The 18811-nt window shown below is 36.0% G+C and overlaps 2 protein-coding genes across 2 annotated transcripts; both read right to left on the bottom strand.

The window, feature by feature from the left end:
* Positions 1–138: 138 nt before the first annotated feature.
* LOC129379879 (uncharacterized) lies at positions 139–3800 on the bottom strand. The gene is made up of 8 exons (XM_055060817.1): positions 3742–3800; positions 3351–3528; positions 2888–3029; positions 2601–2744; positions 1068–1126; positions 957–995; positions 805–881; positions 139–332 (listed from the first exon to the last, which is right to left on the bottom strand). The coding sequence occupies exons 2-8, from the start codon at positions 3463–3465 to the stop codon at positions 240–242; spliced, it is 669 nt and encodes a 222-aa protein (XP_054916792.1). The 5' UTR covers positions 3466–3528; positions 3742–3800; the 3' UTR covers positions 139–239.
* Positions 3801–9910: 6110 nt separating this feature from the next.
* Positions 9911–15725, bottom strand: LOC129379908 (mucin-2-like). The gene is made up of 10 exons (XM_055060852.1): positions 15621–15725; positions 15480–15538; positions 15016–15153; positions 14214–14352; positions 13933–14092; positions 13241–13382; positions 12887–13024; positions 10469–11280; positions 10290–10366; positions 9911–10043 (listed from the first exon to the last, which is right to left on the bottom strand). The coding sequence occupies exons 1-10, from the start codon at positions 15723–15725 to the stop codon at positions 9963–9965; spliced, it is 1851 nt and encodes a 616-aa protein (XP_054916827.1). The 3' UTR covers positions 9911–9962.
* Positions 15726–18811: the final 3086 nt, after the last annotated feature.

Raw genomic sequence — 18811 nt, 5'->3', positions numbered from 1 at the left:
CACAGAGTAGCAATCCCTCAGTAAATATCAGCTTTAATAAAAACTTGATGCCAAATATTGACCTCATTAACTTTATATTAATAATCTATAAAAATAATTTGTGAAAGTTTATCTATTGTTTTAAAGCATTGACAGACTAAATTACTGAAAACAACCAAAACTCCCTGAATTATTTATAATATACAGGAAGATTAAATCAAATTTCCTGCAGGGATCAGATTCATTCTCCTGTTTGGCCACTAGGGGGCAGCTGTTTTATTAGCTATACCGAAGCTTAGCAGGTGAACCTTTATGTCTGCAGGCAGCCCTCCTGTAATCAGTTGATCTTGAATCTGCAGAAGAAAACATGAAATCTATGTTAGATACAGTCATTTAAAATCTTCTAGTTAAAAATGGAAAAAAGTCAAGAGTTGAATTTAACATCACAACACAATATTTTAATAAAGATTTATACAGAAGAGGAACTTTAAATTATTGTAGATATGAAACATAAAATCTAGCAGGTTTTTCATCATTTAAAAACTCTACAAACTAAATATTAAATGTTGATAGTTTTTATTATCTTTGGACTTTTTGTATTTTTTTCAGCAACAAGATCTGGATCACTCATTCTTTATAAACTTTTTCTTTATTTAGTGAAGTTTGCTAAAATAAATTTTTTAACTGGTTCATATTTATAGCATGGAAGTTAATTGTTTGTTACTTTACTGATTAGTTTAAGTTATGAAATAACATTTGGGATAAATTAATTAGGATTAAACTCAGGTTGTGATGGTTTGTGTTAAAGTCCAGGACGTCACTGACCGCTTTCTCCAGTTCATCTTGTTTGTCTTTCAGTGACATCGAAGTCTTGATCTTCAGCTTCACAACCTTAACATGAGCTGGAAGAGCAAGAGATCAAGATGGAGTAAAGAACAACTTCCTGTTACTTTCAGTCCTGTTTTCATCCTACTTACATGTTTTAGGAGGAGGAGATGGAGTCGCTATGAAAGGTACTGGGATAATAGAAGCAGAAACATCATGAGTTCAGGAAATCAAAGATAAATCAATGATCAAGAAAAACTCACTGTTTCCAACCCTCACAATGACGCATCGAAGCTCAGACTGGTAGACAGAACTGGAGGCACTGGGGAGATAATTTAGCACCAAAACATTAATATTAAACTCTTTTTGAAATGGTCATTTATTAATGTTACAATTAACATCCATCCATTTTCTGTTCATCCTTCTCCCTAACGGGTCGGGAGGAGCTGCTGCCTCTCCAGCTGCGTTCTGGGCGAGAGGCGGCGTCGCCCTGGACAGGTCGCCAGTCTGTCGCAATTTTACATATCATGTAAAATTTACTTTTATAGTCCTTAAATAGTTGTTTTTTGAGTACTTTGAGAGTTGAGAGTGCAAAATAATTAAATTTATTCTCTCCTGGTCCTCTGTAGATATCTTTATACTTGTTTTAGGTTTTATTTTTCAGTTTGTTAATTTTTCTCTATTGCCTTTAACATTTCTTTAGCTATGATTTCACCACATTAGCTGCTGAACAAGGTCATGACTTCCAGCCAACCAGTTCTATGAATCCAACATTTTATCCTCAGTGATTTTGTGGTCCAGGTTCAGTTATGCTGAATTGTTTAGTTCTTGGGTTTATTAACACAGAAGGTTCTTTACATCGCTGCTCAGCTTGTTTTTCTCAGTAACGTTCCCATCAGGTGGAAAAGTGGGTTTGTGGGGAGCAGAGAGCTTCAGCAGCTTCTGCCACTGCACAGGGATTTTCAGGCAGATTTTTCTGATTGAGGGTCAGTTCCTCCTCTGCTGAAATGATGGACACAGCAAAGCAAAGAGCTCCAAATAATGACAACAACACTAACGTTACAGATGAATTTTATGTTTTGATAATGATGTCCTGTTTTGCTAGTAGCATTGAGCCTTTTGCTTCTGTTAGCGCTGTGTGCTAGCTGTTAGCGCCCTCTATGGGAATATAGAGGTACTGCATGTTTTGGATGTGATTCTTTGGCTTGTTTTTGTCTTGGGGAACAAATGATCCAAATGCATTCAGTAATGTTAGCTAACTCATGAATTATCTTGAGGTTTTGTTTACTTCATTCTCCTGCTGTGGATCAGACTCCGACTCCAACATGTATGGATGATTGCTGACATTTTTAATTAACTATGGGATGAAAAGTTTCTCTGCCGGTAGATGATGTTTTGTTGCCGTCAGACTACAGAAATGGCCGACCGGGGTGGAGTGGAGGCCTCTGTGACCTGGAGGAGGGCGGGGCGTGAAATGCAAATATCACAGCAGCAAAGCAAGTTGCTCTAGCAGCTCAGAACAGGAGTAAACAAAGAGTCTGTGAAGCTACAATAACCAGGAGTTCAGAGTCAAACATTGCAGTTCTGTTTATATGAACCATAAACTAATTGGTTTATTTAAAACCATTGAAGGTAACAATTATATTTACTTTTGTACATAAGTACATTTCAAAACCTTTTCTTTAATTAATTTTATTTTCTACTTTGTAACTTTTATCCGTCGCTAGTATTTGTACCTCTACTTAAATGGAGAAAATGGAAACATTTGAAAACTTCTGATCAGATCAGATACTGACGTTGCCTGGACAGCAAAACAGATGGGATGACTTTCATTATCATCATTTTGACTGAAAGACGGCGTCCATCTCAGGGTGAAATTTCCTGAACCAGATGAACTCTTGGCCATGTTGAACGGTCCACTGAACTGGATCCCAGTGATCCTTTAACACACAGGAAACACATCAGTCTGTTTGGTTATATCAGCAAAATGCCCTCAAACCTGCATTAAATAGTATCTTCAAAATATTATGAAATAATATAAAAATTGCCCTGTGATTAGAGACTATATTTATTTTCTACTCACACAGACTGAGTCGCCTCTGCTCTGATGCTGATTTCTATCATCTTATTAACGTCTATGAAGAACTGAGCTCCATGTTCAGGAGTTGGAGGCAGAAACCTGGGCAGATATTCACCTGCTGTGCAGGACGGAGCTGCAGGATCCACTGGAGCAACGCAGGGAAAAATAATGCAGAGAAACTAATAAAACATATTAAAGATGGTTTGTCTAGAATGGACAAGTGGGCCGTTAATTAAAATGATAAATTTAGTAAATTTACACTTTGGTCAAATGATCTGTCTTGATAATAAGTGATCTTCTTCTTACTGTATTATATTACTGTATCTGGAATTTAAAAGCTTGATGTCCTTTAATAATCTGTAGTTATTGATCACCTTTAAACAGACAATTATTAAATATTAAATGTATTTACACCAGTTTTTCTCTTTGTGACATAAAACAAACTGATTGAAGCATGAAATCAAACCTTTGAAAACAAACTGGACAGAGATTTGGGTCATGAAGTTGCTGGGGCTCCATGAATAAGTTGAACCATTGTAATGAGTCAAAGTGATTGACCATCTGGGAAAATCCTCCATCATCAGCTGAACTGCATATGAACCTTCATTGCTGCTGCTGGTTGGACTGAATGATAGAGAACAAGCCTGCAGGAGGACAGAGAGAGAAATATTAACAATGTTATATTTAATAGATTTATGTTGTTTTTGTTCATACAACAATATTTGTGATTTAAAAAGTTTCAGAGTAATGTTTCATCATTAGTGATTTATAGTCCAATAATCAATAAATTCAGCTTAATTACCTTTGATCATTTTCTACTGCATTACTGTAAACTGACACCAACATTTATTACTCACTGATGAGAGACTGAGGACAGACGGTGCTGTGCAAATGTAACACTCATAGTCAATGGGATTAGATCTATATCTGCATTGAACATTATCTCCATCAGGGTCAAAGGTCAACAAGTTGATATCCCTCTGACAGTTTGAGGGAACTCTGAGAGAAACAGAAAACATCACAAAGTCACCTGACAACAAACAATCTGCTCAAATTATCTTATTCACATGATGAATCTTTAATGTATTGACTGATTTGTATTTCAGTTTTTATTCATTATGTTTTAGTTTATTTTGTTTCTCTTTGGTCTCTTTTAAAGATAAAATCTATTCACAACATTTGGATATTAATTGTAAACTATTTCTAATTATTAAAGCTCTATGGTTCGGCTTTACAAGAAATAAAAAAGAAAACAGGACAAAATACCAACAAACTAAACCTATAGTTTATGCTCAACAAAAGACACCAAAAATATTTATTAATGTAAATAAAAAAAACTACATGAATTACCTGATAAGAGGGATGATGCTGGTCTGTGGTGATGAGTTCGGTCTGTTGATGTCGGATCGTTTTCTCAGCTCATATGTCATCAGAAATCGTGAAGATGAAACACCGTTTCTGTTATTTACCCAGGTTTTAGGAGGATCCCACCTTTAATAGAAGATATTTAATCTTAATATAAGATTCTGATGTCACTCAGAGTTTCAGAAACACAGAAAACTTTACAGACCAGGAGACCAGAAAACTGACAAGAGATTTAATTCAGTAGGATTTTTAGATTTAGTTACTTCTTGGGAACAACTGAGAAATGTTGGATATTTTTGTATGATGTTGAGATTCAGTTACCTGTCCCAGTGATAGTCGAAACTCCAAACATTGTACTTCCAGGTATGCTCATGCAGACACCATTCACCGCTGCTTTCATCAATCTTATTAGTACAACACCAGTATGACACAATCTCTGCACATGAGCTGAAGCTCACTTTAAAGCGATGCACAAACTGCAGATTTAAGGTGAAGAAGTGTTAAATACAAAACAATTTTGATAAAAACCTCAGAAAATCTGAACTTACTGTAAAACTGCTTCCTTGTACATCTTTAGTGGTGTGTGTGATCACAACACCAGTATAACCAGCTTCTGTCCAGCTGACCATCAGCAGCAGCAGCACAGAGAGCAACATGATGAACGACTCAGTTCTACTAAACTAAGATCATCAGAGACAGACGACTTTGTACAGTCTCTCCTTATTCTCTCTGTTTATTATTGGAAACATGGGAAAATTTCCATGGACTGTATTTACATAATGAACCAGGAAATGTCAGACACCTGGTTCATATCAGAAAAACATTTCCTACATTGTAAAATTTGATTTTCAAACTAAAAACTAATAATTTTTGCTTCATCTCAGTTTTCTAAATCCTGCAGCACTACCAGGTTAATTATTTATCTCTCCTGGTCAGTTTTTGTGTTTAAGTGAATATTTAAGATGTTCACAGATCAGAGCTGATCAATACCAGTTCACCACTGGTTTCACCAGATACAGACTTTAATAGCTGCAGACCAGCAGTTTATCTCTGCAGTTTACACCAATAATATCTGACATATAATCCATGTTATGATTTTGTTTGCTTGTTTTTTATAGAAATATTTCCAGATTTATTTTAAACTGCTACTTAGTTTGATGGAAAACCTTCTGCTGTCAATGTTTGACTATGAATCTGTAAATAATCAATATTAAAGATATTTATGTATTTAATTTGCTCTTCTGTCTGCTGACTATATAACTCAGTAATTTTGGTTATTTTTCCTTTTTTGTCCAGACATTTCAATGAACATGGTGTTCGACACTTCTACGAAACATGGACAAGCAGAACAACATCATGCAAAATGTTATTTTGCATGATGTCTATAAATACACACTTCCGTGTTATCTATAAATACACACTTCCGTGTTATTTTCATATTTTTGCAGGTGTGTGGAAATTCCCTACCTGATGTCCTTTACTTTCATTTTATTAACTGAACTTCTCTCCTCATTTATTATATTCTAGTTTAAAAATGTTTTTTAGGTTTTTAGAGTTTAAATGTGTCTTTCATTCTTTATCTCTGTAATATGAGAAAATCATTTTGTCTTCCTGTTATGACAAAAACCAGGTCATAACAAAAACAGGAGACCATTCAGTGGTTATGGTGTAGAAAATGAATATTTATTAAAACCTACAATGATCATTAATGTCAGTGGCGTAAAGCAAATGGTTGGATGTGTTGAAGAGCAAAAACAAAGAAACTGAAATGTGCAAGAGGAAGGGAGCTGAGGCCTGGCAGCAGGAGGCAGAGCCGACGCAGGAGGCGACCCGGAAGGTGGAGACGACCAGATTAAATGTTCTGGGCTCCAGATCAGCTGAACCTGTAAAGGAGAAAAACGAGACAGAAACCAAAATCACCTGGACCAGCTCAGGAGGCCCAGGACTGTAACACCACCCTTTAACCAGAGTCGGGTAGAAACTACTCACATTTACTCAATTACATTTACATAAGTAACTTTTTGGAAAACATGCACATTAAAGAGTATTTTTACTATACTGTACTTTTCACTTTTACATGAGTAATCTCATTATAAAGTATTTCTACTGTTGATCCAAGTTAAGTAAGGATGAAATAAACAGAAAACAAAAAGCAGAGCATAAAAAAACAAGTAATCCAGGATCCTGATAAACCTGCCATCTTCCTGGTATGAAGGAAAGACATTTACATGTTGTTTGTACTTTTGAATAATTGTTTAAAAATATGCACAGAAAACCTACAGACATCTGAAAATATATGCAGGAATAAATAAATCTTACTCAGGTGCAATTCTGTTGGATTTTTTAAATTTTAGGGTAAAATTAAAGAGAAAGGTCTTTTTACAAATGGATGTTGACATGGGTAAAAAGCAGGAAGCGACAGATACGATCAATTTCCAGGCACATTCAAATAAGTTATTCAAAAAAAACTGGTTCGACAAGGGAAAGCACAGTACACCAATGTTTCTTCTCATTTTTTTTTCTTTTTGCTGATGTCATAAAACAGGAAGAGGCCGAGCCAAAGCATGGATGGAGAGAAAAACTGCATTTCTGTAAATTTAAAAGAAAAAGTGTAAAAAAACATGAGAATAATCTGAGAAACAAATTCAAATGAACAAGAAAGAAAACAAAAATAAACCAAGAAACTAAACTAAAAGAAATAAACTAGTATGGTAACACATTAGTAACAATAATAAACACAGAGAAATTAAATAAACCTGGCAAAAAATGGCAAATAAAACCCAAAACAGCCAAAAATCATGACAACTGTTGTGTCTGCATCTTAAATTAATGATGAATTAACATGCTTAGATTTTATATAACAGCAACATATCAGACTCAGCCTTCCAGATCAACAGTCTCCAGTTATTCCGATCGGAATAACTGGAGACTGTTGAGGAAAAACACGGTCAGGAAAAACACGAGGAGGAGGATTCTGTCTGAATGTGAATGTAGGTTTGTGTACGAACTGTGGCCTGGTAAAAAGCTGCTGATCTGAGGCGGTAGACCTGACGACGGTGAAATGTCGGCCATACTGTCTGCCTTGGCAGTTTACTGCAGTGTTTTCATCCAGGTGCTGACGGCAATGAAGCATCGCAGCAGCTGCATGACACCGTTAGCTCACTGCAGATGAAGCACCAGGAGGCCTTTTGCATGGTTGCTGGGAGTTTAACATTATGATGATACGCTGGTCCTGCAACTTAAATTAATGATGAATTAACATGTTTACATTTCATATATGAGCTTATAGCCAATATGGATAACTGGGAAACCTCAAGGTTGTGTGCTCGGCCCACTGCTTCTCACACAGCAATGAGTTCACAGATAAGGCCTGAAAATGTACTTTATGGGTGATTTCACGGTTGAGGGGCTCATTTATTGGATTTAGAACTCAATGAACAGGGAGCCGATCCAACTGTGAGTGTGTGTGTATATATAATCCCTCACAGAATACATTCAGATGCAGCAGTGAACTGCTGAAATGCTCCCTTATCCATAATCCAAATCCTGGACCGAACAGCATGGCGCCAGAACTCGTCCAGCCATGATCCAACTGTGCACAACAATTGACCTGACACACACTTAACTTGGCGTTCACACCCGGTGCCCATATACGCCAATAAGCCCGGCTAACCAGGAGTGACAACGTCATGCATTCAAGAGCCTGTTATGATGGTTGGCATGTGTTTCCCCCTCGGCTTTGGCCTCGGCTATTTAGTTACAACCGGGATAAAAAAGGTTTTTGACAAACTTCGCCCTGAAAGAGATTTTGAACAAAGTACTTCTGAGGAAGAGAGCACTTCCACTGAATATGACGCGTTTGACGCATTTCTCTTTAACCCCACACCACTTGAGAAAGATACGATGTTTTTGATTCGTATCTTTTTGACCCGTCCCTAGTGACAACGTGTTGCATTCAAGAGCCTGAAACGGGTGGGAATTTACAACTACATATAGACAGCCTCCAACTAATATACCACCTGTTTACATCCGACATGCGGTTCTAGATCAAAGAACATCTGAGGTTATGAATGCGTGTTTCAAGACATCAGTTCATATCCGAGTAGCACTTCGAACTTCAGCATTGGTTTTCACAAGGATTTTCAGGATGGCAGACATGATGGTTGGCATGTGTTTCTCCCTCGGCTTTGGCCTCGGCTATTTAGTTACAACCGGGATGAAAAGGGTTTTTGACAAACTTCTCCTTGAAAGAGATTTTGAACAAAGTACTGAATATGACGTGTTTGACCCATTTCTCTTCAACTCGACCCCAGTTGAGAACCAAACCTCCCCGTTTGGGGAGGTTTTCTTCTCAGTCTACGATGTTTTTGATTCCTTTCTTTTTGACCCATCCCCAGTTGACTGCGATGTTTTTGACTACGATGTTTTTGATTCTTATGGTTTTGATCTGTCCGTAGTTGAAATAGAGACAGTTGTGTCTGAGAGCACATATTCTGCTTTAAAAAAGAGAGCAATTGAAGAGAGTTCCAATGAAGAAAGCCAAGTTCAGATCAATGTGATAGGAAATGATTTCTTTCATCTTCCCAAAGATCAAAATTCTGCAGCTGCAGAAGTAACAATTCTGATCAATCAGTTTTATTTACAGATTTATTGGTAGATGATCTTTATTGCCCTAAGCACCATTTGAGTTTTTAGAAATTTCACTAAATCAAGAAATGTCAATATTTCACATTAAGTCTGTTCCTTATGTGTAGTTACTGCCCCAGAAAACTGTACAATATTCAGCAATATACAGTATATTAAGTACTTGGCTTCATTTTGCTCTAGGATTAAAATAATTATTATGGACTTTTAATCTAAGCTTGTCAACCTTAATGACCCCAAAAAGTATCTTTTATTTACAGTCCCACTTAGTTGATCTTTTCCTACTATTTTAATTTTTTATTTACTGATAAAATTATTTTAGTTTCATTTAAATTATTGTCTGACAATAAAACAAATCAATTATTCAATTTATTTGCAAGCAGGACAACAAAAACAAGAGTAAAAATGTCAACATTTGTAACTTAATTCATCCTAAATATATAAAATAAATAATTTAAGGCCCAACACTCGACCTTGAGGGAAACCAGAAGTGATGCCCAATAATTATAAGCAGCTGTCATTCAGGTAAACAGTTACCTCATTATATAAATCTTATCTACATTGAAAACTAATGCATAACATTCCTTTTTTTTTTTTTACATATAATGATCTATTATTTTGATTCCTATGAAATAATGCCAGAGATCTTTATCTGTTTGACCTAAAGCCATAGTGACTGTCACAGAGTAGATTATTTACAAATCTATAAACATTTCTAGCTGGTTAAGTTTATTGCATTTGTCCTTTTCAGCTTCAGCTCGCCACCTAGTGGAGCAACAGTGTAACTGTTACCATGGAGGCTTCACAGAAAGATTTCTACTTCAAAATCTCAGCTTCTACTTTTTTGTTAGATTTTTGTATCAAGATTTTTCTTTTCAAAAATACATTTTCCACAAAAACTAATCTAACATGCAATAACATCTGTTTATTTTTTTTACGTGTAAAAAACATGCAAAAAATACAAATTCCTACAGAAATTTGGAAATTCAAAAACAAAGAAAGAACAAATGACTTGAAACTTCAGAGAACGTTATATTGTTATATCCAGGTATGAAATACATGATTGGCCTCAGCGACTTGTTGTTACGACCCTGAGAAGACGAACAATCATTGTTGGTGGCAATCCTCGCCTGACCAGTTCATCTTTAATCTGCAGAGGAACACACAAGGCTCAGTGGAGATACAATCAGTGGCACATTAGGAATTGTTCTCAATTTGTATTTATGTCATTCTGATCTACACTAAGTTGTTTTTAACAAGTGAAGATTTGCTTCTGCTCAAATTCAAGACAAAACATTTTAAAAACAAGACATAAAACAGGCAGTAGAATAAACATCATCAGGTTCATGATTTAAATCAGACCATGATGAGTATTAGAGTTCATGAAGTTACTGACCTGCTTCACAACGGTCTCATGATCATTTTCCATTGACAAACTGGTAGAGATTTTGCCATTCAGCACCACAACATAATCTAGAAGGAAAGAGATATTTTTATTCTGAACTTTAAATGAAAACCAGTTTTATTTCTATTCATAGCTTTATGGTGGACAAAACATGAACTTTAGCCACTTACACGGCCCTGAAGCAGATGTTGAATTTGTAGGTAGTGATGTAAGTGTAATCATAGTTGGTGATTGGGTTGTTGTAGTCGGTATAGGGGTAGTTGTAGTTGGGGATTCGGTTGTTGTAGTTGGTGATTGGATAGTTGTAGTTGGCAATTCAGTTGTTGTAGTCAGTGTTGGGGTAGTTGTTGTTAGGGATTGAGCTGTTGTAGTTGTTATAGGGGTTGTTGTAGTTGGCGATTCAGTTGTTGTAGTTGGTATAGGGGTTGTTGTAGTTGGGGATTCAGTTGTTGTAGTCGGTATAGGGGTTGTTGTAGTTGGTATAGGGGTTGTTGTAGTCGGTATAGGGGTTGTTGTAGTTGGTGATTGGGTTGTTGTAGTCGGTATAGGGGTAGTTGTAGTTGGGGATTCGGTTGTTGTAGTTGGGGATTGGGTAGTTGTAGTCGGGGATTCGGTTGTACTCTGGAATTCAGTTGTTGTAGTTGGTGACTGAGTAGTTGTAGTTGAGGATTTGGTTGTTGTAGTTGGGGGTCCGGTTGTAGTAGTTGGGGATTCAGTGGTTGTAGTTGGTGATTGGGTAGTTGTAGTTGGGGATTCGGTTGTAGTCTGGAATTCGGTTGTTATAGTTGGTGATTGGATAGTTGTAGTTGGCAATTCAGTTGTTGTAGTCAGTGTTGGGGTAGTTGTTGTTAGGGATTGAGCTGTTGTAGTTGTTATAGGGGTTGTTGTAGTTGGGGATTCAGTTGTTGTAGTCGGTATAGGGTTGTTGTAGTTGGTATAGGGGTTGTTGTAGTTGGTATAGGGGTTGTTGTAGTTGGCAATTCAGTTGTTGTAGTCGGTATAAGGGTAGTTGTTAGGGATTGAGTTGTTGAAGTTGGGGATTCGGTTGTTGTAGTTGGTATAGGGGTTGTTGTAGTTGGGGATTCGGTTGTTGTAGTTGGGGATTGGGTAGTTGTAGTTGGGGTTCGGTTGTTGTAGTTGGGGATTCGGTTGTTGTAGTTGGTGATTGGGTTGTTGTAGTTGGGGATTCGGTTGTTATAATTGGGGATTGGGTAGTTGTAGTTGGGGATTCAGTTGTTGTAGTCGGTATAGGGGTAGTTGTTAGGGATTGAGTTGTTGTAGTCGGTATAGGGGTAGTTGTAGTTGGGGATTGGGTTGTTGTAGTTGGGGATTCAGTTGTTGTAGTTGGGGATTCAGTTGTTGTAGTTGGGGATTCGGTTGTTGTAGTTGGGGATTCGGTTGTTGTAGTTATGGAGTCAGTAGTTGAAGTTGAGGATTCGGTTGTTGTAGTTGCATGGAAAACTATTGTTAAAGGAAATGCACTAGGAAATGACTTAGCAGTCATAAAATGGATTGCATATAAATCAAAAATTAAAGGGAAAATTATCTCGCTTATCTATGAAAACCTTATAGATTTTTTTTAAAATTCAACTTTACATATCAAAGAAATTTAACAATGACAGAGGAGGAATGGACAACAATGTGGAGATATCAGTGGACATATAATAAACCACTGCAATGGCAAGAATTTGGATGGAAGAATCTGGTAAGATTTTTTATTACACCGGCCCAGAAATGATGGAAATCCTCCTGTATGTTGGAGAAAATGTAGAAATCAAAACGCAAACCAATATCACGTCTTCCGGGAATGCCCAATTATAAAAGAATATTGGAAAGAGATTAATAAGGCCTAGATATGTTTAAGCAGGACATTCCCTTGGAGTTCAAGTTCATGTATTGTGGAATAATTCCTCACGAAGCCACAAAAAGCAGCAAATATTTGATGACTGTATTATTAACAGCAAGTAAGAAAAACATTACAAAAAAATGGTTATCACACGATAAACCTACTTTAAATGACTGGATTGACATAACATTTAATATATATAAAATGGAAAAAATAACAGCTTCTCTCAATCACAGGACTGAACAATTTGATCACTGGCAGATATGGATGAACTATGTTCAGCCTAAGAGACCTGATTTTATCTTTAAAGACCGGATCTGTTGGCCTGTTGAACGTCCTTAACAATCCACTCTCCAACGATAGCCATACTTTGTAGTTAATTTATATTTTTGTGGGGTTTTTTTCCCTCTGTTTCTCTTTTTTACTCTCTTTCTTTGTAATCACCTTAAAATCTTTCTCAGGGAAGTGCAGTTACACTTTTGATGTGACTGTTGAGAGGCAATGGTTTACTTGTGCATCTTATTTCAAATATTGAAGTTGATATGGAGATGTAAATTTTTAAAAAATGATTTAGTTCTCAGACATTTTAATTTCTGGGGATAGAAGCACTAGATAATTTAGCATGTTATACTTTTATGTATCATCTTTATGCTATCCATGAGCATTGAAAAGTTAACGTCTCTTAATAAAATGTTTCTGAACATTTCAGAATAGTGTGATGTTTATCAGATTAGACACTGACGTTGCCTGGATAACGAAACAGATGGGGTGACTTTCTCCATCTTCGGCCACAGATGGTGTCCACGTCAGAGTGAAGCTTCCTGATCCCAATGAACTCTTAGCCACGTTCTGCAGCCCGCTGTACAGGAGCTGTGTCGATCTTTACCAAACAGGAAATGCAGAGAGTAGTTAAAAAATATTTTCCAGAGTTTCAAGCAACTGTTTTTCTTGATTTCATAATCTAAACATGTTGACAGACATCTAACTCAGGCATGAAAACTTTGCTTTCATGTTGTTAGCAGTTAATAGCAGTTGATAGCAGTTAATATCAGCTTCCTGAACTTACTAACAGTTAAACCATTTTAGTCGTTCTCACGTGGCTTGAGTTGCCTGTGAACTGATGTTGATCACCAGTATCTGATTGACTGGTGTGTAGAGCTGAGCTCTGTTGTTTGGAGTTGGACTCAGGAATCTGGGCAGATATTGACCTTCTGTGCAGGACGGTGCTGCAGCCACCACTGCAACAATAAAGGGAAACCACAAACTCACAATCTGACTCATCTTTTTATGCAACAGTCCACCATCTAAATGTATTAGTTCAGATCATAAACGTCTTGTAAAGTGACTCAAGATGATATTTGCTTATACAGTTATTAGTATAAGCTATAGTAACAACTATAAGTTGTCTCTAGAAGTTGTTGTAACTCATAGTAAGTGCTTCATTAGTTACTATAAATAATCTGTAGTTACTACTATGCATTATAGTTACAACTTAGAAATATTATAGCTGTCATTATATAGTAACAACTATAAGTAGGAAGTCATACTAACAACTTATAGTAGCAACTGTAGTAGTTACTATAAATTGTTGCTATGCATTATCGTAACAATTTATAGTAAAAACTTTAAGTTGTAACAACATATTCTAACAACTTAAATTGGCAATTATAAACTATAAGTTTTCACTTACAGTTGTAACAACCAGATGTTACTACACACAGATGTGACTATATTCCAGAAAATCCATCCCATCATTAAAAACATGTTAACAATGATATACGTTTGTACCTTTTAAAATGAACTGGATGGGTATTTTGCTGATGGCATCACTGGTCGTTCTCTGCTCCTGAGATCCGTTGGTTTGGGTCAGACTGATCTGGTCTGCAGGGGAAAGTCCTCCATCACCATCTGGACCACATATGAACCTTGGCTGCTGCTGGCAGATGAGCTGAACGATAAAGTACAAGAGGACTGCAAGAAGAAAAATGGAAATGGTCAAAATAAAGAAAATCTTTTATGCCAAATAATATTCAAGCTCATAATACAAATCTGAATATGTTGATGCTTACAGACGAGACGCTGAGGACAGACGGAGTCGTGCAGGTGTCGCACTCTGACGAGGCACTGGAGGCAAATCTGCATCTAACATCGTCTCCATCGGGGTCAAAGGCCAACATGCTTATGTTTCTCTGACAGTTATAAGGAACTCTATGATAGAAAATATATATAAACATAACTCATAAAGAGTCTTTCACACTCATGGTAAGATTTAAAAATGCACTTCTTTCTATTTTAAGGTTGTTTGTTTTGTATGTAACTAGAAATAAAAGATGATACGGTTTTTATCCATTTTAAAATGATTTAAAGGCCATCCATTGAAATGGATCAACGTTTACACTCGCACGTTTAAATGTCTGAAAACAATCTCTGGAAAGCAGAAGTGGCGTCTCCTGCACAGCCAACAAGAATGTAGCAAGTAGTTTCTGGATAGTAAGTCAACAACAATATGACTTATTATTGTAAGTCATACAAGAGAAAACACTTCTATTTTCCAGCAGCCATTGTACAGCGATAAAACCAGCTGACCAACTCTTCTGGAGCTCTGCTGCTGTTGCTAGTTGTGCTGATTTGTGACATTTGAAACAGTTTGTTTTCGTGGCAAAAAAAAAGTAAATTTACTTCCGAAAAAAAACGTCTAGGTAGTTTTATTGAAGCACTTTGCCTGTTACAACCAAAATGTTAATTTGACAAAGTAGAGCCACTTTAAATCTTACCTAATCTCTACACAACACAGAGGAGATTTGATTCTGGGGCATAAAGGACAGAAAGGCAAATAAATAAATAAAAACATCTAGAATGCAGCAGAATTACCTCAGAGCTGGGAGGATGGTCGTCTGCGGTGATGTGTTGGCTTTGCCGATGTCAGATCGGGTCCTTAGTTCAACTTTAGTCACAGCTTTCCAGCCTATGATATTCTGTACGTTACTTATCCAGTTTCCACTAGCAAATCTACAATGAAAGTAGAGATAATTTACAACAAAGTCTGATGCATTTTGGTGTTTTATGCCTTTCATTAGAGGAATCCAACATCCATGCTTTGTTCCAGAAATCTTGTGATTAGCTGAGCCACTGATATTTTAGAGTAGCGTGTTAGATCCAATATTTCCTCAGTGATATTGGAAGGATATAATTCGGCAAAGTGTCCAGAAGGACTTACTGAAGTGTAAGTGGAGAGTTGTCTGTCAGCTGCCGAGACGTCACTGCTTCTCTCTGGCACCATTCACCACTGAGTTCATCAACTTTGGTTAAAGGAAGGATCTGGGTCTCAGTCCCACAGTTTCCAGTGCAAGTCCACTACAAAGTGGTCATAGCTCACTTTGTAGTGAAGCTCAACCTGCAGATTTAAAGTGAGAAGGCGGTGAGTACGATCAAATGATAAAAGAGGAGATTTGAAAATCCCCGAAGGTTTAACTTACAGAAGTAGATCCGGTTGGGTAGTAGGTCATCATGACGCCATAGAAATGTGAAGCGTAGGAATCGCTGACCAGCAGCGGCAGCAGCAGAACCACTGAGAGGAACATGATGACTGTGAAAGTGTCTCCACACACAGACCGAGTTTGTTAGAAGCCAGGAGGATTCGTGGTTTGACAGCATGTGATCCACGCCTCTCACTGTTTACTGGCCCGGAAATGAAAATGTTTGACTGGCTTCACACAGAAACCTGGCAGGAGGAACGTTTATTTGACTGAAAGGTAATGATCAGAAATAAGGTGAGTGAAATGAAAACAAGGATGTGCACTAAGTATAATTTGTGAATCTATGTATATCTGTGAGCAGCCATCTTCTTTATCAGTGACCGGTTGTGGCTCAACTTTCTTGTAGACGTTATCAGAGTGACAAAGATTTATAGTCACCAGTATTTCCAGTGATTATCTCCAGCATTCATCTAGTCTTCCACAGACACACTATAAATTCACAAATAATATGAAATTATAGAGACCAATCAACAAAGTAACAGTCACGTTTTTGGACCGAGAATCCAACTATGCAATGAGAGAACCTGCAAAATGCTGCAGCGTCACCATCACACAGGCCATAAATATTTATGTGTATTTATAAAATTCCAACAATCATTTTTGACAAGAACATATCTATAAACCAAAAAAACTTAAATCCTTAACTAATTCCTTTGAATGGATCCAAAAATATTGTTGTTTTTAGCCACAAACTGTCAGTTTAATCACTTCATCTATGATTTTATTGATAAAAAAATATATAAGTACAAATAATTTTTCTGATAAAATTGCATTAGAAAAAATAAATAAATACAACTAGTCTAAAAATACATATATCTAGACAGACAAGATAAAATATGTTTTTCCCACATTAGACCAACTTGAACTGTGATTTTTGATAATCAGATTCGCTTCATGCAGACCTGAATACATACTTTGTTTTCTCAGGGTTACACATCTTCACAACTCATTACCTTCATTTAACATCAACCGCTTTGTCACTTTTGCTCAGACAATAAAGAATCCGACGTCTCAGTGCACAATAAACGCTTTGTTAGAATAATTAGCGTGCCTGCAGCTTTCAGGTATAATTGTAAGCAGTAACAAAGCTGCAGTCTTTGCAAACGGTTCGCAGAAACAGGAGAAAACCATCGAGTGACTGTGGAATGATTCACACCAGGAACAAGGAAGAAACTCCCTGCCAAGACTCCAGCAACACTTGAAAAACAGGAAAACAACTTTAATAGCAGAACACATTTCACTGTCACCAAGACTTCAAAACCCAAAGAAAAAGAGAAAAATACAAAAATATCTTGATTATCATTTGAAGAGTTTGAGAGAAAACTTGTTGGTGGAACTGATTCAGATATTTATTTTGTTTGCAGATTGTTTATGCTAACATATAAAATATTCCTCATGTGTACTGAGCTTTTAATGTGAAACATAAAGCAGTTTTTGCTCTTTGGCGTCATTCACACACACGGAAAAGTGTTTTATAATAAAACACTAAAATAAAAATAAAATGAAGTAAAAGGATAAAGAAAAAAGTTAAAAGAAAAGCATCAAGAAACCAATCAGTTAATCAGATTATTTTTATTCAAAAATTGTTGAAAACAAATATAAAACAAAAAATTAAAAGACTTGTCTGATTGGATTAGGAAAAAAATTAATAATGCATCAAATTAAGACGCCCATTTGAGACAAAACGTAACTTCCTCACCACCAAACAGTCTTCTTAACATTTCAACTGATTTATTCTTCATTTCTGGCCTTCTAATTATTTTCACTAATCAGTTTATGAAACAACAGATAAGATCAAATTTTAGAGTCGATGCCATGAAGGAAAAAAAAAACTGGTCCAACCAGATTCAGTTCTGGATGCTTCTTCCTCTCTAAAGATTTAATCTTTGAAACGAGTTTTGATCAGAATATGTGGACCGGGCAGAACCGCTGACGGTGTTTTCCACTGTTTGACTGACAACTGAACAGGAAACTTCAAGCTATCATCAACCACACAGTTAATATTTCATACTTTTTATTTATACATAAATAAAAATATATGTTTCTGGTTTCACCCACTTTGAAATTTTTGATTTCTTATTAATACAATGAAGTATTAATGTAGATTTTAGGGTGAATGTTTCAGTTTTTTAAAGTATTTATTCAATATTTACTCAACTACACTGTAAAACATTTGAAGGTGGTGTAACTTGAAAATTGAATCCACCTGATTTAAGTGAACAAAACAATGGTTTGGGTTTTAACTCAGAGATTAAAGTTTATTAAGTTGATTTAACAATAACAGACAAGTTGTCCAAAATAGTTTTTTTTTAAGTTTGTTAACCTTGAATTGTGAGTTTTAACTTAATACTGCAATTTAAACCAATTATTTTACAATATGCAGGAAAAAACCTGCATTCAGCACATTTAAGTTCTCTATTATCTTAGAATATCAAGTTATAATATATACTCAGAATAATTTTAATTCTTGTCTCAAATTGCAGGAATAAAGTTTCTGATCTAACTATGAATTTTATTGAACGTCAAAATGAATTCAGCTCAGAAACATTTAGTAGGAACAGGACATTAAAATAAACATTTGTCTTAATGAAACACAAGAGTCAGATCAATATAACACACTTCCATCTCAAGACACGGAGACACGCCGCTAAGCATTCTGGGAAATAGTTCCCACTCCTGCTTTTATTTTCTTTCAGTTTTTTTAAGTGCTAACTTATGTACACTAAAACTCTAGTTTATTCAACTTTTGGAGGTTTGACAAAATTAATAAAAAGTTAACACAACTTACTACTATAAGTTTATCTTTTACAAACTCAAACATTTAGGTTGAAAATCTAAAACTGCCTAAATTTATTTGACTTATAGAGTAGAAGATAGTAGACACAACTAAATGCAGCTCAAATGTTTTACAGTGCATTTAAGATTTTAAGATGAATAAAAATCCCAGAGATAGAAATGCTGCACATGAACACAGAGTAGCAATCCCTCTGTAAATATCAGCTTTAATAAAAACATGATGCCAAATATTGACCTTATTCACCTTATATTAATAACCTATAATAATTTGTAAAAGTTTACCTAATTTATAATTAAAAAAACAAAAAAAACTATTGTCAGACTAAATTACTGAA

The sequence above is a fragment of the Poeciliopsis prolifica genome, unplaced genomic scaffold (assembly GCF_027474105.1).
Source record: "Poeciliopsis prolifica strain line A6 unplaced genomic scaffold, Auburn_PproV2 SCAFFOLD062, whole genome shotgun sequence".
Lineage (NCBI taxonomy): Eukaryota > Metazoa > Chordata > Actinopteri > Cyprinodontiformes > Poeciliidae > Poeciliopsis > Poeciliopsis prolifica.
The sequence above is the reverse complement of the archived record's forward strand: the minus strand, read 5'-3'. Positions and strand labels throughout refer to the sequence as shown.